Source organism: Pipistrellus hanaki (genome assembly GCF_964339955.1).
Source record: "Pipistrellus hanaki genome assembly, chromosome: 3".
NCBI lineage: Eukaryota > Metazoa > Chordata > Mammalia > Chiroptera > Vespertilionidae > Pipistrellus > Pipistrellus hanaki.
Window position 1 is genome coordinate 122,943,278 of NC_140505.1, and position 27,815 is coordinate 122,971,092.

General features: G+C 38.2%; 1 protein-coding gene across 10 annotated transcripts in view; it reads right to left on the reverse strand.

The window, feature by feature from the left end:
• The window catches only part of NAV3 (neuron navigator 3), a 774,341-nt gene that overhangs the window by 84,661 nt on the left and 661,865 nt on the right, over nucleotides 1–27,815 (reverse strand). For 9 of the 10 annotated variants that reach the window (XM_084876277.1, XM_084876279.1, XM_084876278.1 and 6 more), the window contains 4 exons: nucleotides 7,226–7,358; nucleotides 6,299–6,569; nucleotides 4,507–5,218; nucleotides 1,951–2,439 (listed from right to left, as the gene is read on the reverse strand). In XM_084876277.1, coding sequence (XP_084732403.1) covers nucleotides 1,951–2,439; nucleotides 4,507–5,218; nucleotides 6,299–6,569; nucleotides 7,226–7,358 — 1,605 coding nt within the window. The remainder of the gene's footprint in view (nucleotides 1–1,950; nucleotides 2,440–4,506; nucleotides 5,219–6,298; nucleotides 6,570–7,225; nucleotides 7,359–27,815) is intronic. The other variant, XM_084876272.1, reaches the window with a different exon arrangement.

A 27,815-nucleotide genomic window follows, 5' to 3' on the forward strand; every position in this document is an offset into this window, starting at 1 on the left:
AAATGTCTGAAAGAAACAGATTGATGGCTAAATTATCGATTTATTGCAGTCATGTTTATGACTAAAAATTAATTAGCATTTTAGAAGGTCATTTTGATGAAGAATAACTTATTTGCAATGTGCTTGATTTGGTTATAAAATTATTTGGATTCCTCACATATCAGTAAACTATCTAGGATATGTTCATTAAAAATACAGGTTGTTAATATATTTTCAATATAATTTTATTTACTTGTTAGAATTTTTGAAAATGACATATAAGAATACCTATTTACCTGTAAAGTGCTGAAACTCACATCTAGCATGCTGTAAGAAGTTAACTTTTTATATCAAATATTAAATGCAATAGTACTTATACCAGTGTTTTTGTGTATGCTGCCCATAATGACAAACCTAGAGGGGAAATACTACCCAGCTGCTTATTCTATTTCTCCTGGAACAATTTTTTTGTTTGTGAGGAAAATTGTATTTTGTAATTAGCAGCCTACCATAAGAAGTATCAAGCATCAATGTTACAATTAGCTTTAAAATCCTTTTCTCAAGGGGAAGTCTCATTTGCATGGCTGTCCATGTACCATTGATAGGGAAGTGGGAAGCAAGTGGGATGGAAGCAATGTTTTGCTCTGGGTTTTTTATTTCAGGAAAGCAAGAGGAACAGGGAGGAGCAGTGGGAAATCTCACATTGATGGACAACTGGTATACTGGAGTGAGTGTTTAGATAAGGGCTTTAGTTGATGTCTTTAACAAATGATTCTGGGAGTAAGGCTAGCCAGCATAAATACTAGACTGACAAAAATTTAGGGAAGGGTGGGGAGAAAACTTTTTTTCCCCCCCAAGGGCCATCTGTATATTTATAACATTATTCACAGATCATACAAAATTATCAACTTAAAAAAATTAGCCTGCTATATTTGGTCAAACATTTAATGAACTCACCCCTAATGCCGTGGCACAACCAGACCAAATGACTTTGTGGGACTTTAAGGCCCGCGGGCTGGGCGTTCCGCACTCCTGATTTAGGGAAGGGTATCAGGCAATTTCAGTGACTAGTAGTGCTTTCACAAATAACAGGATTAAGGTATGTGCCCAAGACCTTTTTTTTTTTTCTTTAAAAGCTTTAGGTGTGCCAAGAAACAAATAGCAGTAAGCTCATTAGAAAAAATTCGCAGTTTTAAAATATTTTCCTGGGAAAATGAATCAATACCAAAATATCTAAGAAAGAAACTTTTGTGGGGAGAGAATCTAGATCCACTTTAGTCATCAGTGATACTTTCTAGTAAGTATTATAGGTAAGAAATGCCTCGTTATACTTTTCATTTTAATTTTCAAAAACCCATAACTCATTAAACCAATGAGAAATATTTTGTAATGAGATATATTTTCATAGGGCCTTATAAAAATGTCACTGGTGCTATTATAATTTCCTGTAAGAATTCATATCTGACAATTGATTTTTCTTTTCTAATTCAACTAGGATTCCCCAAGTGGTCCATTTGCTATTTTTCCATATAAGTGCTTATAAAGCAACTTTAACATATATTGCTCAGAGCATAATTGTAGAATCGATTTAAATTTGGTCTTTAAAAATGCTTAAATTACCACAAGGAGGTGTGTTGTCCTGGAGCTTAAGTCAAATCATTAAAATGGCTCGAGAAGACATCATTTAAGGCATAAATGCATGCTTTCAATTTTATTCCAACTGCCTGTTGGGTATGTGTATGAATTCATATCAAGAAACTTAATTATCCAATTATCCTATCCTTAAAGATTTTTTTTTCTTGTGCAAATTTGGTAATAAGAGCAAATGAAAGGCCCATTCGCATCCGTTTTATGCCCCTTTGCAAAGTGGCACTCCCACTGAAATCACAGGGATTTAACGGGGAAAGGGGTGGGCACCATGGGGAGGGGGGCAGGGGAGAGGGCTGCATCCATGCCTCCAGGAAAGCTCACCTTTCTGAGAGAGTAGATCTCACACTACCCGTTCTCATGAGCAGGCTCTGCACCTCGTGAGTGCCTGTGGTCAGTCCAGACAGGGAGCCATGGTGGCTGAGGGGGAGGTCAATGGACTCAGAGCTCGTATGGAGGCTAGTCATGGACTGGTAACTCGGAGTGTCCTTGCTGCCCGCAGAGGAACTGCTCAGATTGGCAGCCCACACGAGACCACCTGACGTGAAAGAGTGAACCGATGCCGGGCTGGACGCCAACGAGTGACTTAAGCTTATGATGTCTGTGGTTAGGTCTGAGGGCTTATTGAAGAGAGGGCTGCTGCTGCCACTTAGCCCACCAGCACTGCCCATGCTGCCCGTGCCGGACGACGGTGACTCCAGGCTGCCTTGGCGCGCTAAGGTGGTACTAGGGCTGGGCATTACTGAGGAGGATTTCACACCCTCAGTGCTAGGTGCAGAGGCAGATTTGCCACCTGCCTTGGCACCAAACAACCTAAAAGAAAAACAAATAACAACTTCAGTTGTTCCGAGAAAACTAATATCCACATTTAATATGAAGGGTTCAGTACATAAAGCCAAGGGGTGCTTGGATGTGCCCAGCTACCAAGCACTTCCTGTCTCTATGTTAATGAACACTGTAAGCTTGAAATTATTAATCTGCTGCTAAAAAATCTCTCAGATCACCATTAGGGTAAGGCCACACTGGGATGCTACTGCCCAGGGGCTGGTGGGTAGGGGGCAAACCAAAATCAAGACATGAACATCCCTGGCTTTCGCACTGTAAGGGACCTTGAGAAGCTTTCATAAAAATTAAGTTTGACTGCATTTGCTGTTACCTATTTATAGAACCATTATAATGAAACAACTTCTACGCATTCGGTACGTAAGAAACATGCTTAACATTTTATTCAGGTCTAACAGGAATGTGTCAGGCAAGGTTTGGGAGGTTATGTTGCACAGTTGCCGGCCTGAGTAACCATCAGGAAGTAGTTGGAAATAGTTGACACTACTGGCAACATGTCAGCTTTGTCTTTATTTTCCCCAAGAAAGGCTACAGGGTTTTATGTCAGTTGCCAGTGCTATTCAAATTCGTATTTTTGTTAGTGATTTGAAACATAGTTGGTGCAAAGGTTAGATGCTGTGGAGCTTAGCTGAGAAAACATTTTAGTTTTGTAAGTGAAGATGACATAATCAAATTTATGTAAATATGGAAATAAAGTGATATGAAGTAATGGCATAATGATTACTAATTTAAGTTGCAATGAAATCCATATTTCCTATAGTGAAATATTTTATGACGAATATGAGAAATTGTTTCATAGGTAATGGGCCACTGGAGGGCACTCTTGGCTTTTACTTGAGCGACGGAAATATTTACTCTCACTACAAGCCATAGTTTATTCTTTCTGATGAGAATCAACATTTCAAAAAGCCAGTTCTTCAGGATTAATATTTCTACTGAGGAATACACCCTCTAGTTTTTCAAACAATCATGTATCTGAGATTGCTTGAAATGCAACTATTTTGAGACTCTTTTTCCCTCCCAGATATTAGGGTTTTTGGTTTAGGCACTATAATAAAAACAAACATTAAAAACACTTAGCATGTAATAGCATATAAATCATACTCTATCATTTCCCCAATGAGAAAACATACTTGCAAAGGTTTAACTATTTGTTTAAGTCTTTAACTGTATGTCTCTTCCTGTCACTTAGAACAGACTAATATTTAAATATAGTGATATTTCAGTGCAGAACTCTACATAGTCAATAACAAAGACAGTCCTAGTACAGAAACCAAGCCATTCTTCTTACCACACTCATGTCAAGAAATCTGATGAAGAGTTAGAAAACCTAGTGCATTCCTTAGTTGTCATCCTATTCCCAACATCAGAATGCTTTCAAATTCTGTCAATCACATTGTACCTTAATTTTCAAAAAAAGGTTAATATATAGTAGTACATTAATGTGTCCAGCATACTCTGTTACAAGGAACAATTCCTCTACCTTCATGATCATCAACTCATTAAGAGCCAAAAGGTTAATTAATATTGAAATGAAAAATAATAGTCATAAGGATCTATTTTGTTTTACTTTATTTTTAATCATGAAAAAAGAGACGGAAAATCTATGGAAATTTACAAGCTATTACTTTCTCTTTTCACTTTCCCTAGGTATCGCTATGTGCATTTAAGTCTCTTATAAATGCTGTTTGTGTTGCTAATCCTATACAAGAAAAGGCTAATATGAAAATTGTCCCCTTGACCTGGAGTTCAACCAGGAGTTCTACCAGGGGACGGATCCTCCCCCGCCCCTCTTCTGTCCCGTCCCCACCCCCACCTCTAGTATTATAATACAATAATAATAAAACTGGAAAGTTTGAGCATTTCTCAAAAGGAGCACCACTTTTGCGCTATTTATAAGATCAGTTCCTTAAACCTCATTGTGCTCAAAATGGAATAAAAGAACCTAAGATGTATGCGTCTCAGAATACACTTTTATCTATGCACATGTCATTGTGCATTTTCCCAGCCTCCTGTCCTCATGTTGCCCATTCTTACCTTCGGAATGTCGGTGAGGCAATGTCAGGGTACTTGGACCCTGGCTGCCTGAGCCCTTGTGTCCCACAGGCACTGGCAGAGGTGGGGCTGGACTTGGGGGAACCTGACAAAGAAACACTCTCTGAGTCTGAGACGGCCACTTTCTCCTTCTCCTTGTCCGTTTGGTTGACCGTGACCGGACTGGAGCGCCCGGACCCGATCTTGGTGGGCTCCCTCAGCTTAGAGGTGGCGGCGCCCGCTGACTTGCTGCTGACGTTGGAGTCGATGCTGCTGGTGCTGGACCGGTGGCCGCCGCGGCCGGGGATGCCGCTGGCGCTGGACTTGGACGGGCGGGGCAGGCTGCGGTACTGCAGCGAGGCCTTGGAGCTGGCGTGCAGCACCACGTCGTCCTGGTTCTGGGAGCCGTCCAGGCTGGTTTTCCTCCCGGCGTTTGACTTCCCACCGATGGCAGCGGACTTGGGGATTTTCCCCAGCGTGGCCGAGCCGCTGGTGATGGTGGCTCCGCTGCTGCTCGTGATCCCGGGGGATGACCCCACTCCGCTGGGCTTCTTAAACCCGAAGGAGCCCGTGGCGGTGGACCTGGCTATGCCCGAGGGCGGCTTCTTCCCCTCATCCCCGCTGCTCTTCCCCGCATCGGAAGGGGACCTCTGCAGCGAGGATCCTTTCAGGGGAGTCTTGCCTTTCTCAGAAGCTTTGGTATCATCCGTTTTCCCTAATGAGAAAGACACGCATTTATTGGCCTGCACAGTTTGATTTCATAATGATATTTCTTTCAAGAATCTGTGAAAGGGGAATGCATCTTTATATGATTTCAGTTCCTAGAGATACATCTATTTTAGATCTAAATAGGCATGCACTCTAATATATTGAGTAAAATGCTGCAAAAAAAAAAAATAGGGTTATTAGACAAATGTGGTGAGAGATCAGGGAACTCATTGAAAACACGTAATTATGCTATTTATTATTTCTGTATATCTTGCAACTATTTCTTTAGAAGGAAAGCACTTCATCCAATCAAGTTAAGTACTAGAGAAGGAGTTCATTTGAATATCCATGAGATGATTACATTTGGAGTGCCCTGTTACACCAGTGCTTCAGGTGGCACTATTTAAAATTAGGCACCGTTTAAAAAGTAGGGAGAGAGTCTTAGGGGGAAAAAAAGGATGCTGCAGTTTCAAAGAATTCTTTCATAAAGATGTTCCAGCCAAAACCGGTTTGGCTCAGTGGATAGAGAGTCAGCCTGTGGACTGAAAGGTACCAAGTTCAATTCCAGTCAAGGGCGTGTACCTTGGTTGTGGGCGCATCCCCAGTAGGGGGTGTGCAGGAGGCAACTGATAGATGTTTCCCTCCTTGATTTTCCTCTATTTCTCTCCCTCCTCTCTGTAAAACAATCAATAACATATATTTTAAAAACAATGTTCCAAATTCCCAGCATTCTAACCCATTAAAGTGGTTGATCTTATCTTCCAGAGTTGGTAGTAAAACTTTGAAGAATTAATACAACTATTCAAAACTTTCACAAGGCAGTCAGAACTAAAACAACCTTCTTTTTAAAAAAAAAAAAAAAAAATAGCCTTATTTTACTACCACATAATGAGAAATGGCAGTGGCAAAATAAAGATACTCAATAACTCCAAATTATGACAGTGATTTCTAGAGAATGCTTAGGTTGTTATAGATATGTGGAAGAAGGGTTTAATAAAAAGAAAGCTATTATTACAGAGAACAAAGGTTAAATGGAAACAACCCATTGAAACACTTGTGCAGAGCAGCTGTCCACTGAGAAGCCTACCAGGGGTCTTGAGAGCACTGGCTCCAGCTTTCTGCCTGGACGACGCCCCTCCCTGGGCAGACATGCCCCTTCTCCAGGAACCTGTCTGGGAAACAGCCAGGGCGGCCTTCTGCCCCGCCTTCTCAGGGTCTTCGGGCAGGCCCGAGGAAGCACCCTTCCACTTGCCACCGCCATCCGCGTGGCTGTCCAAGTCCTCTTCTGCTTTTTTCAGCTCCTCGGTGCCATCCCACGGCTCATCTGTGGTGGGGCGTTTCTCTGGATCTGTCTTCAGCTAGGAAGAAAATACGACAGAAACACGTTGTGCAGAAAAATCTATAAAGTGTGAATCAGGCACTGAAATTTATACTCTGTTAACTGGTTTAAAAAACAAACAAACATTGATTTATTTCAAAAGAATTTCAAAACGCCCTCCACTTTTTTCTGTTTTCATTTACGTTCCACTAATTTCAGACACAGAATTCTCACTTATACATATTAGAGAATGTCAGCACAAATATTAAATATATGTGCAGAAAACCCTAATTAAACACTTTAGGGAAGAGGTAATTTTTTCTTTGGCAAACCTAACAAGAAAAGGTAAGACAAGATCAAATTTAATTACCTAATATCCATTCTTGATTTACCATCCTCAAGAGACCCAGTAACTTATTTCAGAGATAAATATAATACTAATCAAGAACTACTCAAATTCAGAGTATTAAAATACTTTTTATATTTTAAACAATTATATCAATACTAAGAGAGAGATGGCAACATACATCTTTGTGGGTTAGATTTTAATCCATAGAAAATATATATACACACAAGCTGCTTCAGTTTATGTAATTATTTCAGATTAAAAGATTATGCTAAATTTAGTTCTAAAATATAATAATTTTGGGTAAAATCTGGCAGAAGCACTGGAAAAGGAAAGCAGGTGATTCTCACCTGAGTGTTCTTCCTGGAAGGGAGAGTGATGTTGGAATAAGAGCTGACTGAGGACGCGGTGTTCAAGTCATCGGTGCTGATGTTATCGAGGGTGTCGCTCAGACCACTGCTCACCGAACTGCTGTCATCCCAGCTAAAGGCAAGACATGCAGCAGCAGTGAACTCACACGGGTTGCACAATGCTAGCCACCTCATTTCCATGTGACCCTAATCGTGCTTTCAAAAGACAATCCTTTGTTTTAATGATAAGATGAACAATTATTCACTGTCCATTTTTAGAAAATAATATTAATAAGAATTGAATGCAGACCTGAGAATATCCTTATTTGATATTTGCAAAGAATCAGTGTCTAGAGTAGATCTAGGTTCTGGGGGAATATATATAGACTGAATGGAAACCCTGATACAAACATTACATAATATTGGGAAAGAATAACATTACACCACGAGTCCCCCTCTCCTTCCCTCCAGAAACCGTAATCAGGAGTCACATAGCACCTAAGAATTCACACTTTATTCTAAATAAAAGAAAACAAAACAAAACAAAACTGTGCTTAAGTCAGAAACCAAAGTCATCCTTCATTCTTTGTCCTTCCTTAGTAACTACTTCCAATCATTCACCAAATCTTGAACACTGAGATTCATTCTATCATAGCATCCCTCTTGTCATACCTCACAGTATCTGGCCAGTACAATCTGGCCTTCCTGACTTTGGTCTTTCTTAATACAACTTCACCAGCTGAAGTTGGACCAATGGTCAAAAGGTCACATCTGGCCATGCCACTCTCCTCCTTAACACTCTTCAAAGAGTTCTCTTTCCCAAAGCAGTAGATTCTCAAGTGGAATGCACTGACCCCATGGGAGACGTGAGAAATCCACTGATATGTATATAAAATCACCCTGAAATTCTGAATATATTTAGTTTATATCCAGAGAAGAATGAGTAAAACGGGAACTGTCACTAGTCAATGTGTCATATGATGCAGAAATAAGGATTCAGCAGGGTCACCTGAAGGAGAATGGGGCTCCAGAGAGCAAAGGGGAAGAGCACAGTTCTATCGTTTATTGGTTGGTCCTTAGTCTGCTGTGATGCAGAGCTGCTGCTTACCTGTGCTCCAGTAAGTAAACTAATGCACACTGAATACAGATATCAGATAGAGGCAAAAGCTAAGTTTCACAAAATAGACAAGAGGCTTTTTAAAAGACCTACAAATAATCCACATGTTGAAGAGAATATCTAAATGTTTGCTTTAGGAGTCACATAAATTGAAAATAATAGTGATGCATTCATATAATATATGAAAACAACTAAAAATGGTATTGTCAAGGAGAGAATTTGAATTTATAGCAAATATTGTTAATGTGATCCCTCCCTAGGTGTGCATTTGGATTGAGATATTAGGTACTGATAGCATAAAGTATCATTATTATCAAAAACATTTATAAATTTGATTATTAACGGTAATAATTGTATTTTTTTTCTTGAGAGCAAAGAGGTATTTTGTATTACTGTCATAAATATCTGTCATTTGTGGCTGTTCAGATCTTTTGAATACTCTCATTATACCTCATTTTGATAATTTCCCACATTATGAGTCTTACCTTCCCAAGGTAGTCTACAAAAACACTCACAATTCCACGTGGCCTGTAACATATGTACCCACAGAGTCACAAATGCGAAAAACAACCTTCTGGGAAACATAGCATCAGATTTGCTCATCTCTCCATCAGCAGTGGCAGATATCTGGCCAAGTGTCAGCGGTACCCACTGGAGAAAGTGGTGATGCCCTGTGGCTATGGTTGGTTAAGAGCCTGCAAAGAGCCTGGTTCTCCAATCATACCAACAATCCAGAGAGCCTTGCAATACCCTATGATTCAATAAATTAGCCAAAGTAGATTCTGCAGTTTGCACATAAGAATCTCAATCAATATATTCACAATTCAAAATGTATTATTCTTCTTTACTATATCCTTTATATTTTTTCACTAGAGGCCCGGTGAATAAATTCATGCACAGGTGGGGTTCCTGAGCCTGGCCAGTGATTTAGGATCATTGGGGCCATCTCGACCAGTCCCTATAGGGGGTACGGGGGCTGGCTAGCAGTGGAGAGACCACGGGAGGTTGGCTGGCCACAGGAGGTTGGCTGAGAGCACACTGATGACCAAGGGGCTGCATCTGCCCCCAGGTGGTCAGTGCATGTCACAGCAACCAGTTAACTGGTCCTTTGGTCATTCGGTCGCTTAGGCTTTTATATATATAGATACCTGTATATGTTATATATATAATACATAAACTTTCTAATCACAGTAATACATATACATGTAATGCATGTATAATATTGTATATGCATTACTGTGATAAGAAAGTTTATGTATATATAACAATATATAAGATATTACAAATATAAATATACATATTTTAATAATCACTAGTTTAAAGCACAGTTAAGGCTCCTTAAAAAGATAAAAGGCTATTCACTATATGGCTCTAGGCCACATCTTCAGTGTCAATATTTCACATGCCCTGCTTCACTTTCTAAACTTTGACTTAGAACCACATTCAGTTCCCATCACCATTATGTGATTTCCAACCTCTGCCATTGCTCAAGCTACCCCTTGCCTATCTGACCAAGTGATCCTTACCTTTATAAGACCTCTTCCAGGAAGACTCTTTGCTCTCTGCTGTCAGGATGGATAGTTAGCTCTCCTCTGCCCTGCCATAATACCATGTATAGTCTAATAGGACTGGATTTGGCCCATTGTTTAATAAATCAATAAAACAGGTTTAAATGGACCATTATCCTCTGATTTTTGTAAGCACAGAGAATGTATAATTTTTCTTTGAATTTCTATTATTTAAATAAATGACTAACACCTAAATGTTGAATAAAAGTCTTCTGTTTCATGGAGATTAAGAGAAAAGCAATAATGGAGGTAATATCTCATATTTATATAAAGTGAATTTTAAAGGAATGCCTGGCACACAATATATCCTGGATTCAAATAATAAAATTAAACAAAAAGGTAAATTTTATAATGAGTATTTTTAAAGTGATTATTTATCTGGTAAGGAGATAGGCATCAATATTTCTAATAAAAGCTTCTATCAATTTAAATTCTAGCATCAATGGCTATAAAGTTAAATGTAACAATTCTTATCGGAATCACAACCACCACATATGTCCTATTTTAAGACCACTTAAAATTTCACATGAACACAATACCTTTGTGGTTAAAATGATATAATAAATGGAGGTGCTTAGCAGGTATATTCACTTAAACTTGATATTCTGACTTTCCTATCTCACAGGGTTGTGTGGGAAGCAAATGTATCACTTACATGGGCATTTTTACTTTTTCCTATCTTCTCAATCTGCTATACCTCTAACACTCAAATTCTACAATCTCATTTTTGGACCACCATCTTCTTTCTATACTGTGAGTACTCTAAAATCTACTCATTCCTAATTGTCGTATATATTTAGAGATTCTTTCTATCATCTATTGTTAAGACTTCTTATGTTTTTCACTCCACTGAGCTTTGTATCAAATGGTCCAGTACCCAAAGATACCGGAGGAAAAGGATCACTAAAATGATAGTTTAACTAGTAGTATATTCTAGTTCTTGCCACCATATACTCTTCCATATCTGTCCTGATTTTATATTAATTAAATATATGTTTTCTTCATTCTCATTTTGAAGAATAATAATAAAGTCAACTAATTATAATGACTAATATAATATTTTATCATAATATATTATATTATTATACTATAATATTTTATATATTATATATAAAAACTAATTATAATGACTGAATACATATAGGTTCAAGTTATCTAACTTCAGGTGATTTCTCAGGGCTCCTTAGAAATTTTGTTTTATCCAAAAGTAATTTTTTTTTTCCAAATTCCAAAGGCTTATTGTTATGTCTCTCTTTTCCTCTGGATTCCAAGATCTTTCTCCTAATACTTTACTGAAATTATTTTCACAGTGGTCAATGACATCCATGAATTGAAAACTTATTATGTGTTCTACTCTTATAATATTATCTAATCTTCTAACAAATCTATGAGACAGGCATTAGAATGAAAGAGGTTCAGTTAGGTTAAATGACATGCTCAAGATTCCATGATGGGGCTGAAATATGGATCCAGGAATTATGTCTCAGAGCTTGCTTAGTACCATGCTCCCCTGCCTGACAGCTTCTCACCCCTTCTCTCTTAAAATATATCAATGCAGAGCCTCGAGGCTCCCTGCCAACTTCCCTGGAGTCCTCAGTGTCCTCTTTGTTGGGATTCCTCTGATTTCCCCAATATTCAGAACTTAATCTTAATTCACTTTAGACATTCTTCCTGGAAATTTCCTAGTCTTCCCCAACTTTGATATCACTTCCATGATCATGACACTCATTCACATCTCTAAGCCAGATTTCTTTCCTGTCTACAGGGTCAACATTTCTGCTAGAAGTTTCTCAAGGATGTCCTGTCAACATCTCAAATTCACTCTGCCTTGATGATATAATTTGTCGTTAAAAATAATTTTCCCTCTCATTTACTTACATTTCTTGTTAATTCTTCTCTCAGGCAATATTAGTGTTAATACTTTTCTTCGCTTGCTTAAGTTGTCCCTAACCCTTGAAAATCCATCTCAGCTATAGATAAACATAGCCATCTTGACTGCTCTTACTTGTCTCTCTTTCCAAAAAAAAAAGCTATTAGCAAATATATTCTTTTATTCATTAAGTGATGAATAAATTATACCTCTTCTCCTTGAAGAACTCAGTGTTTACTGTGGAGCACAACATTTTAAACAAATGATTACAATTTAAAGGCACTGCAGTAGAAGTGAATGTTAAATGTATGGCAGGGAAGAGCTACCATAACTTATTTTAAAGTTAAAGAATTTCTTCATGACAGGGACACTGCAGAGTGATCTGATAAAATCTATGTTAATCACTATATAGCAGCATATACATCTGTTATAACCATTTGTGTGTGTGCTTTCCTATCTTTATTGGTCATATTTTGAATTACCTGAAGTCAGGGACCGTTTTTTATTTATTTTTACAATCCTAGCATATAACATGGTATCTACTATTGAATAGATGACCAGTAGATGTTTGTTAAATGAATGAAAGTTTTACTTCTGAAAATGCTGCTTATAGTCAGTAATGTCTACAATTTGGATTGTATCCAATAAATGTAGATTTTGAGGAAAAAATTACTCAAGATATTTCTTTACTAAATAATCCTAAAGAAACTAATTTTAGTTGAGGACAACATTATTTTCCTAATCTGAAAGTTTTGTGATTTTGACATTCACCTTTGATTTTTCTGATACCAGAATTCTTCCTAGCCAGGATGCAATTAATTAATTAATCTTATTTATTATGGCACATTTAATTAAGTAGTAAAAACCTCATAGAACATAGGTTTTTACTGAAGAAAAAAAAAAGAAAATTTACTCACATAATTAGCTCTGAGTAATAGGTCTGATACATCATCAATATATTTTTCTGTCCTTTCATTTTTAATTTCATTTAAATGTGCTAAGAATTCTTGACTATATGCCTTATAAAAAGGCTCTTTTTTTCTCTTCCAAATTACAGATCTATAACTCTGATAAATTTTCTTCTACAATCTAGGACAGTCCAATAAATTACAAGTTTGAGTATCTTGTATTTACTCTTTGGGTTGTTTCCCATTTGAAATACTGTGAATAAGTCCACTAAGAACATTCACATACATTCCATTTATGTGACATTTTAGAAAAGGCAAAACTATAAATATATAGAACAGATTAGTAATTGCTAGTGGTTAGGAGTGTTGAAGATTTGTGGTGGCTGTTACTTGACTTGATATGTATGTCAAAATTCAGATCTGTGGAAAATTAAAAAAACACTATGTAATTTAAAAAAAAAAGTCAATTCACTTGTTGGCAAATTATAATTTGGGTCTACATTAGATGACTAATAATTCTAAGAATACTAGAAAGAAAAGACATACCTTTTACTATTTATATTTTTAATGTTCAATAATTCAATGGGGCAAGGGATCTGTTTTATTTATCTGTTAGAGAATTTGTAGCTTTGACCCTCATGCATACTTAGAAGAAGATCTGCCTGAAAATAAAAGTCTTATATATTCAACTTATTCCTTTCCTCTCTCCCTCCTTCCTTTCTGCCCTTCCTTCCTTTTATAAAGAATTCAGAAATATTAACTGAATAATTGTTTAAATAATAATTTTGCATATTTAAAACTAATTTCAGAGGAAAATGCTAGTCCTGTTTGTAGGTACTTTTTAAACACATTCCTACATTTTAGTGTAGCAGCATTTCATATAGCAGGTATTAATCAACTTCTTTAAAATATATATATATATATATATATATATATATATATATATATATATATTATTTTTAGAGAGTGAGAGTAAGGAACAGGGAGGGAGAGAGAGAGAGAGAGAGAGAGAGAACATCTTTGTGAGAGTGAAACATGGATAGACTGCCTCCTGCATGCCCCCTACTAGGGAGCAAGCCTGCAACCCTGGCATGCCCCTGACCGGGATTTGAACCAGCAATCTTGCAACCTTTCAGTGCACAGAGGACCCCCAACAAACTGAGCCACAACAGCCAGGGCTAATCAACCTCTTTGATAGTTCCTATTGCCAGGTCAACTGTCCTACTTATACATGTACCTGTAAATCACAGCTATTTTCTTTCAATAAATAATTCCTATACTTCATACAGTATGTCTGATTTCTATAAAAACACCTTCTTAGTCCTACCTTTTAACAAAATACTTTCTTGTTAGCTTGCTTTATTAAAAATTGAAGTAAGAAAAAGCCATATAAACAACACTCGCATATCTTTTTGAATGCTTTGATCACATATTGTATGGTGATTTAAAAGCCATAACTATGGACATTGTAAGATTTGTCAGTATCTGAGTGTCCTTTGGCAGTGCTGTTGGAATGCTGTGGAACAAGTTCTTCGGGTGTGCCAGCAGTGTTCCGGCAGCATGATGGCCTCCCTCCAGCATCTCATCCCTCATTCATTGTGATCCTTGATATATACATGCAATTCTTAATGCTGGCAGTAATCACCTAGCCAGACTCTATGTCATCAACCATACTTTAGATTCCTGGGTGCCACCCCTACCTATGCCTCAGTCCTCTAGACATCACTTTGATTTATTGGACAGGTTTTGAATCTAAACTCTTCCTCCATCACACCCTCACACTGAGTCCTAAACTAATGCTCAGTTATCCCTAGTTCCATATTTAAGAACTTCAAGAACACAAAAAATTAAAAATGTTAAGAAAATTAAATATTTAAAATATATGATTTAAATGCAAATTCTGGAATGAAGTACGCCATCCTATATAATAAAAGCCTAATATGAAAATTGTTCCATTGGGTGGTCATTCAACCAGGTATTTGACTGGGAGACCTGGAGTTCAACCACTAACTATGATGTATACTGACCACCAGGGGGTGGTGTGACCATGGCAGTTGCTGGCAGCGGGTGGCAGTGGAGGCACTGCCGGCCCCAGTGGGTTCCGACGAGAGCAGGGCCACACCAGGATGGTGGACCAGGTGATTGGGTGATGCCAGGCCAAGGTTGGTGCAACAGGGGCCCGATTGCCCCACTGATCACCCCACAGATGGTGGCCAGTGGTGGTGGCTGGGGTCGGAACTGCCACCCAGGCACTTAGGGAACCAAGTGTGTGTGTGTGTGTGTGTGTGTGGGGGGGGGGTGCAGGGAGGTGGTGGTCTCGATTAATTGCCTGCAGAAGGCGACCAGAGGTGACAGTGGGTGACAGAGCTGCAGTCCGGCTCTCAATTGCTAAGGAAGCCAGATGGGGTGTCTGGCCCTAACCAATCACCCCACGAGTGGGATGGTGGAGCAGGTGAGGAGGCAGTGCCAGTCCAAGGCAGGGTGCTAGGCAGGGCTACTGGGCTATGAGGCTGGGTGTGTGAGTGGGTCTGATCCCCATAGGCCACCACAAGGGACCCCTCCTGTGCATGAATTTGTGTACTGGCTCTAATTGATAAATAACGTAGATAATAGTAGGTAATGTAACTTCTTGAGATCTGTGGACATTCACCAAATATACAGAATATTATGCTAGATGCATTAAGGCACTGTCAGACACTTCAATCCCTGGAGATTGTCATTTATTCCACAAATATTTTTTTTATAATATGGGTATTTTTTTCTTTTAAGATATATATTAGGAAGTAGAAACAAAATATCTAGAGGCTGGAAGAAAAGTGGCTATAAACTAAACTTTCACTGGCATTGCAATGTCAAAATTCTCATGAAATAGACATGCCAAGAAAAATAATCTATTTTTTCCAACCTAAAAATTTACAAACATAATAATATAGGATAAAGTATAAGTTCTAAGAATTTTACTAAATATTTTAAGACTAATAATAATTACTTCATAAAAAGAGAAAGTAAATAACCTTAGCGATACCTGAGATCATTTTGTAAAAACTTCTGGATAAGCTTCTATTGAATAGTTTCTAAGGGAAGATAACATTTGCCTAACAAAATGTAGGTACCACTTAAAAATCCTATCAGTTCCAGAATAGCTTTACTCACCATTTCCATGGTTTAAAGGAATTTAATAAACTTAAGTATATATTGATATTTACTAAGGTATTATTTATACACAATGACTTTGCAATAAAAAAATAATACTGTGAATCAAACGTGTAGGCTTTACACTTTGGTAACAATATTTTAGAAGTCCAATGCGCTATCCATTGCGCAACAGAGCCTTGGTAACAATATTTTAAATCAATGATTTTTCTCCTCAAAACTAATAAGTATAAAACAACTCAGTACCTTTTTTTTTTTTTTTTTTTTTTAATGAGCAAACAATACATTACTTGTCAAGTTTGAGCATTTCAGCCACTAAGTGTAAATTATGTATTACTTTCAGGGTCATTGATAAAAGCAATGTATGTAGCATATTTCAATAAAAATTTATTCAGCATTTCCTTGGAAAAATATTCTATTACCAAGAAAAATAAACAAAGCAGTAAGAGAGACTTTTAAATCAGAAGAACCTAAGTACATAAAATATCAATATGCTAAAAATAACATTATGTTAAAATATTCCTTTCAACTTACAAAATATATGTGGTTTTTATTGCAGTTAAAAAAATAATTTCCTTCTACTGTCAAAGATGTTTCATCCCACCACCATTATTTTCTTATATCAAGGGAAGATGAATGAGTTTACTATATCACAATTTAAGTGTATAACTCTTAATAACTGGAAATTTATGCAAACATAAGGTTAAAGTCTTCCTATATCATTATTTTTAGTATGCACAGAATGGTGTATATATATATCAATATATATATATATATATCGATGAAATATTTATAGCAACTACTATTAATATTCAGCAGGTTTGGGGTTAGAAGAATAATCAATAAACTCTATAAACTGACCTTTTCATTCCCTCTTATTTCCTCTAAGAAACAAATAATAATGATTTATAGGTATTCTATTGTGGCATCAGATAGGGTGAGATAAACAAAAAATGAAAAGCTTTTGTTTTTTATGAAAGAAAGTGTGATAATGTTAGCTTGAAATTAATTTAGGCAGATTTTTATGTCTTAATAATATTTGAGGCAGATAAGAAACATCTATTTTGGTTTTTATCTTATAAACAAATCACAGGAGATAAAATTATATTATTAAAATTACTTTTTTGCTGGAACAGTGCTTAGTGGTTTGCTATTTTACTCCAATTTTATTTTAATGATGCTGCTATATGTTTGAAATATGTACAAGTTTATTTAAAAGTTTTCTATTAGTGATAAACTGAGAACGAGAACACACTTATGACACATGAAAGTTAACTCAAAGATAAATTAAGGTCCACTTGGTATCCTTTCATATCTTATATTAATTTAAAAACTAATGCATGCTTGTTGAAAATGAGGCAGTTCAGAAACAAAGTCAACCATCTGTAATCCCGCCCAGAAGGAGCCACCACTAACATTTTGATGATTTCTGTCTAGTCATTTTCTGTATCTATTAAACATACATATGCAAATTTACTCGGTTGAAATCTTGCTGATTAAAATATTTGTACATTATTCATTCTTTATATTACATTATAATGATTTATTGTCCTTAAAAATTTCTTGAACATAAATATATCATATGAACTATTATATATTTAACATTTCTGATTTAGGATATATGAAATATTTTATAATTTTTTTTTTTTTACTATCTACATATATAAAAAGCTAAGTGACCAGCCAGTAGGCATAATGCACACTGACCCCTAGGGGGAAGACGCTCAATGCAGCAACTTTGCAGAGTGCCCTCTTGCCCTCTGAGACCCTTTGGGGAGATGTTGGAGAGCCAGTTTTGGCCCTTTGGGTGTGCTGTGGGATGTCCTTGCCAGCCCAGGATTCGGATCCATCCTGCTGAAGTTCTCACTGGTTTCTGGAAGCCACCTGGTGGCCGCTTTTATATCCTTTCTTCCTTGTGGAGCATCTAGGGAGCGGAAATGGCTGCAGTGCCCAAGGCCAACTTCCAGGAGGCTGGCTTGTCAGGATTGTACTGGCAGTGCTGGTCCATCAGTGCCTGGCCCCTTCTCCAGAGATTAGACCTGCAGGACTACTGAGGGAGTGAGTGGCTGCTGTCAAGCTGGTGGGCCACTAGGATAGGTCAGTCAGCTGAGCAGCGCTCCTGCTGTGGGAGTGTACTCCTGGGTTGAGTGTGTGCCCCCTGGTGGTCAGTGCATGTCATTGTGACTTGTTTCGGTTGTTTGGTTGTAAAGGTTGCTTAGGCTTTTATATAAATGGATAAATTGTCTCTGTATTTTGAATATTTTATAAGAGTTTAAATAATTTACCTGTATTAGACATTTACATCAAAATTGTTTCAACTATTTTCCTAACCTATTTCTTGACTTTTACTCTTCATAGGGTCCAAAAATATTTTAACCATTTCTATCAATCTTTGATCTTTGCCAGGAAATTTTAATATATAATTTGATTTCCCTTTTTTACATACCATTCTGTGTATATATTATTTAATATGTAATTTAATTTTTTCTTCTTTTAGTGTCCATTGTTAAAGTCAGAAACATTTTTTTCAAAGAATTAGTTATTTCTTAGAGATCATTTACTGATAATATTTTTTAAAATTATTATGGTTCACCTATCAAATCTTAATATATGTTATATCCTAATCATTGTATCACTTAATTATTAGTATAGTGTTTTTTAAATAATTATCAAATTTGTTCCACTGACTATCTATATACTAGAGGCTCAAAACATGGATTCGTGCACCAGTGGGGTCCCCCTCAGCTTGGCCTGCAACCCTCTCATAATCCGGGACCCATGGAAGGATGTCGGATAGTTTGTTTCAGCATGATCCCCTCAGGCGCGATCCAGATAGGAGGGAGCATGATCCTGTGCATTGAGCATCTGTCCCCTGGTGGTCAGTGCACATCAATAGCGACCAATGGCCTGGTCTTTCAGTCGCTTAGGTATTTATATAGAGAAAGATATAAAAGCCTAAGGAACCATTCAACTGGTAGCTATAAGACGCACTGACCACCAGGAATTCATGCATCTGTAGGGTTCCTTGGTCTAGCCCACATGTGTCAAACACAAGGCCCGCGGGCCAAATCCAGCCCGCCAGGCCTTGCAATGTGGCCCGCACCGCGCTGTCATCACTGCACTCCGCTGTCAGTTTATGACATTGTCAGTTTATGACTGTTCAGTAAACCATTCGGCCAGCGATTTAGGCTGGATTTTAGATTTTGGCCCCTTCTCTGATTGAGTTCGACACCCCTAGTCTAGCCTGTGGGGATCAGGTCAAAACCAGCTCTCCAACATCCCCCAAGGTGTACTAGATTGCAAGGGAGCACAGGCCAGGCCGAGGGACCCCACCGATGCACAGATCTGTGCATTGGGCCACTACTTTGTTAATATTTACAGAAATACCATGCTATTCTATCACAGTGATTTTAGAGAGTTTGTTTTTAAAGGAAGACTATAGTTTAAAAAATATGTATTTAACTAAGAATTCAAACTTTTTAAAAATATATATTTTATTGATTTTTTACAGAGAGGAAGGGAGAGGGATAGAGAGCAGAAACGTCGATGAGAGAGAAACATCGACCAGCTGCCTCTTGCACACCCCCTACCGGGGACATGTCCACAACCAATGTACATGCCCTTGACCGGAATCGAACCTGGGACCTTTCAGTCCGCAGACTGACGCTCCACCACTGAGCCAAACCAGTTTCAGCGAGAATTCAAAACATTTAAAAAAACTTCTCAAAATTATAGAAGTTACTGGCTTTACTCACTGATTAGTACAAGAAACATTTACTGAATGGTATCATGATGGCAGATACTGAGAATACAGAGATCAGTGAGATATAGATATGCAAATTCTGTACTTTAATGTAGAAAATGTGCAATTCTTACTTTTGAGAATTCACATTATTTTGTTCACATCTGAGCATTTAATTATAGGCATTTTTACTTAATAAAAAGCAACCACAAGTATAACTTCTCAACTAAATTTTCTCCCTCTCAAAAAATCACTTTTATCACTTGAGATATTTTTGACATTAGCTATTTCTTTCAGAAGACTAAAAGTACCCAAATTACTATATTTTCAAGGTTCAGCGAAAAGAGAAATGTTATATAGAAAAATAAAAGAGCTCAACACTTAGACCTAACTGCAAATAAGGTTGAAATGAAATCTGTTCTGTGTTACCTTGATTGAAATAGCATACATTAATGCAATAAGAATTGAATGAAATATTTTTTACACATATTTTTAATTGATTTCTGAGAGAGGAAGGGAGAGGAAGAGAGAGATAGAGAGAGAATCGTTGATCCACTGCCTCTTGTATGCTCCCTACTGGGGATCGAGCCTGCAGCCCAGGCATGTACTCTGACTGGAATTGAACCATGATATCCTGGTTCATGGGTCAACCACTGGACAACACTGAACAGGCAATATTATTTTATTTTTAAGAGAAGATATTATTGACAATGGAGAAATATATTTGATCAGAGATATAGAAAATATGTTGTATAAAAAGACACCCTGGATTCTTTCATTTTAAAACATTTGGAAGATTGCCTCGGTAAAGAACATTTCTTTAAAAAGCCACTTCAGCAAGTGAGTATCTCTAGAAGGCGGTGAAAGTGCAGAATTAGAGAGATGCTTGCCAGGAAATTCACAGCCCAACACTGAAGAACAGATGGCAGCAGTAACAATGAAAACTCGCAGCAGATCCTGTCTGGCACCCTTTCAAAAATGATCATTTATATTCCCTACCACAAACAGCCAACTTTTCTCTCCTTGTATTGCATGCATGGGTATAGAAGAGAAGAAAAAAAAATGCAAGAATGACTCTTGAATTATCTTAACAGGGAAAGGATTAACCTGAAAAACAAGAATAAGGTGAGGACACGACCCTGGCCATGTCTTAGTTTCTTGAGATTTCCCAGGCAGACTCATTGCTGTTTTGCCTAAACTATCTGCAGGTCTGAAATGTTGCCAGCTGTTCCCAGGCTACTGTCTTGCTTCCCACACCCTTGTCTCTGTTTCTGAGCCCTACTTAGCAACTGCTATTTTATTTGTTTCTTCCAGATGAAGAACTCACTCCATAGATTTTTGTTGCTAATTCTGGACCATAACCTGATTTAGCTTGTGTCTCACCCAGCATAAAGTGAGGATTCAGAAAAATGACACTAATCTTAGCCGGTTTGGCTCAGTGGATAGAGAGTTGATCTGTGGACTGAAGGGGCCCAGGTTCGATTCCTGTCAAGGGCATGCAGACTCCTCCCTGGGCCTGACACTAGTCAGGGTGCATGTAGGAGGCAACCAGTCGATGTGTTCCACATCAATGTTTCTCTCCGTCTTTCCCTATCCCTTCCACTCTCTTTAAAATAAAAAATAAATGGAAAAATAACCTCCAGTGAGGATTAAAAAAATAATAATAATTACTTAGTGGTTAGTCAACAGGCAAAGGGGAGTCAGGGCACACCTAAAAGGAGAGTCAGGGCAGAACCTAATCAAGCAAGAGAGCAGCCAGTGGGTCCTTCACTGTCCAGAATTAGAAGATTTGCAGGTGTTTAAAAGTCTCAGAACATAAACAGGGGGGAAATGTGATATCCAAAAGAGACTGTGATGAATGGGGCAGTCTTTCATCTCAAACAGAGAGCATTTTACATCACTAGAGCAGAAATCGATTTCCCGGGATTTGCTGACAGCAAACAGAAGGGCCTGACAAAAAAGAAGGATGTAAAAACGTGGAGAAAAACAATGCCTTTCTAGGTAGTTTGGGATGCCTGTTGTGATGTTCTTCCTTTTTCCTGTCAGGAGAGGAGAGCTGGTTTTACTCTATAAGCCGGGGGAAGTCAGACAGTTCATTGGAGCCTGTCCCAAATGGTGCTGATTCATGGGATTAATCCTGAGAATCATATTTTTTCTCCAAACAGTGAACATAATACTATCTTGTCTTACTTTCAAGAATGAGATATATTGCCCAGGCAAAGCAGCTCAGTTGGTTAGAGCATCATCCCGATGTGCCACGGTTGCAGGTTTGATCCCAGCTCAGGGCACATGTACAAGAAGGAACCGATTGCTGAAACTGGTTTGGCTCAGTGGATAGAGCATCAGTCTGCGGACTGAAAGGTCCCAGGTTCGATTCTGGTCAAGGGCATGCACATTGGTTGCAGGCACATCCCCAGTGGGGGGTGTACAGGAGGCAGCTCGTCGGTGATTCTCTCTAATCGATGTTTCTAGCTCTCTTTCTCTCTCCCTTCCTCTCTGTAAAAAAAAAAAATCAACAACAACAAAAAAAAAGAAGCAACTGATGAATGTATTCATAAGTGGAATAAAAAATTGATGTTTTTCCTCTCTCTCAAATCAATCAATAAATAAAAATAAGATATATAGAATACTTTTCTTGGGCTTATATGAGTTAAAATGTTAGAATCAGATAATAAACTGTACTATTAAGGTTTATACCAAATCTACTCCATTTTCTATATTCCATCGGGGATACCTCTTTAGCTGTCGATAGCCTATTCAGCAAGTGCCTTCAGATAGCTCCCTGCTCCCTGGGAGCATGGCTTTGAAAACAGAATGTGGTCTGGATTCCAGCTACATAGTCATTCAGCTGTATGTACCTGAACAGTATAGAATCTGTACAATCAGAGGTGCCCATCCTGAGTACTCTCATGGAAACAACTGCCTAAGACAAACCTAGACTTCTCCATCTTTTTATAAAATATATATATATATTTTATTGATTTTCTTACAGAGAGGAAGGGAGAGGGATAGACAGTTAGAAACATCGATGAGAGAGAATCATCAATCAGCTGCCTCTTGCACACCCCCTACCGAGGATGTGCCCACAACCAAGGTACATGCCCTTGACAGGAATCAAACCTGAGACCTTTCAGTCCACAGACCGATGCTCTATCCACTGAGCCAAACTGATTTCGGCGACTTCTCCATCTTGCATGACCTCAATCTTTATCAACTGGTCACCAAACTCCATCTGACCTATATTTCCTCCATTTGCATCTCTCTATCCCCATTGCCAATGTCTTAACTAATCATCTTACCATTTCCAAATAGACTGTTGCTACCTCCTAAATGATATCTCTGACTCTGGTCTAGGTTTTCAATGCATCCTTCAAAGAGCCAGAAAATATTATCAAAAACTTGTGTTTTAGACTAGTTTCACATTGCTTCTCGATGTATAGTTATGTTGAGCTACTCTGCACTTCCTCAAGTGTCTTCTCAGTTTCAAGAATTCATACATTCCTTAATGTATGTCGCTAACATGCATTCTTCCCACTTTTCCTCAGTTACAGTGACTCCTTCTCAAAAACTTTCTTCAGACACCGGAAGCCTCTGTATGTATCCAATTCAAATATTAGTCATCCACATTAAAGCAATTCTCTCACACAATCAGTATTACTTCTTTTATTTCTCTATGCTTTTCATTTTATCTAATAAAAGAGTAATATGCAAATTGACCATACCTCCACTACACCTCAAGTAACGCCCACCAACCACACCCACCATCCAATCAGAGCAAGTATGCAAATTAACCCCAACCAAGATGGCTGCAGCCACAGAGGGCAGGAGGAAGGCTTGGGTTTCCCAGGCAATGAAAGAAGCCAAGCTTTCTACCTGCCCTTGCTAGCCTAAGTCTCCATTCAAGGCTACAAAGATTCAATTATAGAAGGTAAACAAATCCAAACAGAAATGGTAGCAGCCACAGAGCAAGCAGAAGGCTTGGCTCCGCTCCAGGTTACAAAGTTTCAATTGTAGAAGGTAAATAAGTTCCAGATACTAGGGCCTCCACTTGGTTCGCTGGGGGACATGATCCACCGGCAAACCACTACCGGCCCTTTGCCCAGGCCTCCCCATGCTCCAAGAGACCCCCCACCCTGATCCAGAACACGGTTCAGGGCTAACCAGCTGCCCCCCTCCCCTCCCATGCACCAGGCCTCTAATAAATAAAAGAGTAATATGCAGTTTGACCATCAATCCAACACACAAGATGGCTGCCCCATATGGTCAAAGATCCTGCCCACATGTGGATACAAGATGGCCACCACAAGATGACCAGCATGGGAGGGCAGTTGATAGGGACCAGGCCTGCAAGGGAGGGCAGTTGTGGGTGATCAGGCAAGCAAAGAAGGGCAGTGGGAGGCACCAGGCCTGCAAGGAAGGGCAGTTGGGGTGATCAACCCTGCAGCGGAGGGAAGTTAGGGGTGACCAGGCCAGCAGAGGAGGGAAGTTGGGGGCAAACAGGGGAGCAGTTAGACATCAATCAGGCTGGCATGGGAGTAGTTAGGGGGTGATCAGGCTGGCAGGAAAAAGTGGTTAGGGGCAATCAGGAAGGAAGGCAGGTGAAGAATTGGGAGCCAACAGTCCTGGATTGTGAGAGAGATGTCTGACTGCTTGTTTAGGGATTGGACATCACTTGAGGGGTCCCAGTTTGGAGAGGGTACAGGCTAAGCTGAGGGACACCACCACCTCCTCACCTCATGCACGGATTTCATGCACCAGGCCTCTAGTTAGAATATAAGTATGCTTCATCCAAGTGATGGACATATTTAATACATTTTGGGAACATGTACAAAATTTTGAAACATTACAAGAGGTATGAAAAATTGTTAGATTTAATGCTCAAAAAGCTAAAATACAAACCCCTACTTCCTTCTTGCCTGTAAGCAAAATCTGTGAAAAAATAAAATGTAGCAATTTGGTATTTTTTCCCTCAGTAAATGTTAAATATAAGAAACTGGTTTGAGTCAAGTGAATTCAAGTGAAGCAAAGGATGCGCATTTTAGCATTTTTCAGCCAGTCTCTCCACTCATCTTCCTTTCCTTGTTAATAATTACTCCCTAGGTGACCTCAATAAATCTCCTCACAACATGCTGCAGTTTCTGCAGTTCAACCCTATACAAAGTAGCTAGGTTTTATTGAGGGATCAAAATTCGTGAAAGAAACATATTTCCAATACTAGAATAATTGTTTGTCTCTCTCTACCAGAGACAAGTGAAGGATAAGACTAAAAGAACCACAAATATAACTGTCCCATCTGTGCTCACTCTGGGACATGGGCTCATTGTGTAGAGTAGGGAAATGAACATCAGGAATGCACCAATTGTGTTTATAAACATATTCATTCATATTATTTCTCTCTCCTGTATGTCTCTCTTACTCTTCTTCTTCCTTTAAGATTTGAGTTTGAGTGGGGAAATTTGTAGATGCTTATAGAAGTCAATTCCACCAACTGGAATACCCTCTTATGGAGCCTATGTAATTTGCAAGGTTCTATGAAACGAGGCATCATATACTATGTTTCAGTATTAACAATAAATTTATAGTAGGAAACATCAACTAGGCTCTCTGTCTTATCAAGCAATATCTTTAATATCTTTGAAGTGTAAGTCAGTGTAACTAGGTGTTCTATCTTCTGATTTATAATGTGGTAATTAAAAACATCTTTAGTTTTACTTCAACCATCATATTCTTGAGGAATTTTTAAAGAAGAATTAAATGGTACACTGTTATACTTGTACATTCACACTAGAGGCCTGGTGCATAAATTCGTGCACCAGTGGGGTCCCTGGGTCTGGGCTGCAGGATTGGGCTGATACCGGCTCTCTTACATACCCCAAGGGGTCCCTAATTGCGAGAGGGCACAGGCCAAACTGAGGGACCCCACCAGAGCACAATTGGGGCCAGAGAGGGACATGGGAATTTGGCCAGCCTGGGAGGAACTGTAGGAGGGCTCCAGAGCATGTCCGGACTGTTTCATTCAGTCCTGATCAGCCAGACCCCAGCAGCAAGCTAACCTACCAGTTCGATCATCTATTCCCTGGTGGTCAGTGCATGTCATTACAACTGGTCAACCACTTGACTATCTGCCCCCTGATGGTGAGTGCATGTCATAACAAGCGGTTGAGTGGCCTTAGCATATGATTAGCATATTACACTTTGATTGGCTGAATGGACGACTGGACACTTAGTATATTAGGCTTTTAATATATAGGATAATATTATAATTATGACCTCAAGATTAAGTGCTTCAGGATGTTTATAAAGATATGAAGATGATATTATCTTCAAAGGTTAAATATGCCATTTTTAATCATCTCAGTAATTGCATTTTATCAATTGCATTTTTTTTTTGTTTGGAGAATTACTTTCTCTCTCTCTCTCTCTCTCTCTCTCTCTCTCTCTCTCTATATATATATATATATATATATATATATATATATATATATTTCAGAAAGAGGAAGGGAGAAACATCAATGATAAAAGAGAATCATTGATTCGGTACCTCCTGTACTCCCCTACTAGGGATCAAGTCTGAAACCTGGGCATGTACCCTGACCAGGAATCAATTCTTGACCTCCTGGTTCATGAGTTGATCTTCAACCACTGAGCTATGCCAGCCTGGCCTCTACAGTGTTTTTAGATAAACTCTTAAGGAACACAGCATGAACATCTAAACATTAGATTCTTGGATATATTCACAATTGGTACATAAGAGTCTTTCCTTCAAATATAAAATTGAAATAAAATGAAATGATTGTAATTTTTAAGACTCGTCTCAGAAAGCAACAGTCTTTTGAATATGCTCTGTAATTAATATATCTTTTAATATAAAAGTAAAGATGATTTCAGATAGAAAAAAAATGTTTCCTGGGTGGAAAAGAAGCTTATCTACCTTTCCCACCTCTCCTGCTTGTTTTATTGTTAATCACTAGAGTCCTTTGCTTTGCCAAACTAAAATAGAGTGTTTCTGTTCTCCAGTCCCTACAGCTTTTCCACTGCTCTACAAATCTATACACCATAGTCCTGGGTGTTTTATTTGTAAACATAATAATTGGATTTGTTGTACTACTTCCAGCATGACTTCATATTCTATGAGATTTAAGGTTACTTCAGATTTCCTAATCAAAGCTTAAAATGCCCCTCTGTTATTTTAGTCTATTCTTGATTTATTGAGCAGCTTCTATATTCCAGGCTCTGTAGTAATAGATGATAGCAAAAGGGTAAATAAAAATTATATGCTGTTCCCAGTAAGAATGTAAAATGCAGAAAAAGGTAGAGTGTAAAATGCAGAAAGGTAAACACAGATAACTGAGAACTTGAGTTTTAGCTAATTTTCAGTCAAATAACAGAAAAATAAGAATGCATTATACGAAACCTATGACTGAATTTGCTTGTTCCCACAGAAGGCAGTCATAGATATATCCAGAAACTTTAAAGTGTTATTGGGAAAAAAAATTATATTCATTACTTAATGTTAAATAGTTTCTTTTCTTTCTTTTCATTTATTCATTCATCTTCCAAGTATTTATGATTTCGCGGTTTACAAAATCCAGCCACCTAGAATATCCTCAAATGAAAATTACAGCAGTAAATAAAACATGGCTTGGCTAGTTTCTCTGGGGTATTTGACCAACAATCCAGGTAATACATATTTAACCAATATATGAAAGCCAAATACATACCTTACTCTATGCCATGTGACAGGGAGAAATAAAACACCTTCATCTCTTTAGAATGACATAGCCTTAGAATTTGGTTTAAGAAGGCCCAAGTGAATATGATGAAACAGTGTAAAAAAAGAAATACCTTCAAAGTTTTTTTCTATCATTAGAAAAATATTGCCATCCCAAGTACAAGGAGGTGTTAAAAGACCTATTTATTTTATAGACTACAATACTCCCTTAGTACAAGCCAACATTGCACATGGAGCTGGACTCTTCCTGCCTGACACTCCCTACTGATATGTTCCAAATGATAATGTTACTTAAAATAGTCCTGAACTCAAATGTGAGCTTTCTACAAATTCAAGAGATTCTACAAAAATCTAGGCCATGAGGATTGTGTGTTCTGGTCTATCTTGTGCGTTGCTGTATCCCCAGTGCCTTGTGCACAGCTGGGTGGGACATTTGCTTGAAGAATAATGAATGGATGCTGCAGGCTTATTACTATCAGGAAAATTAAATTACCATTTTC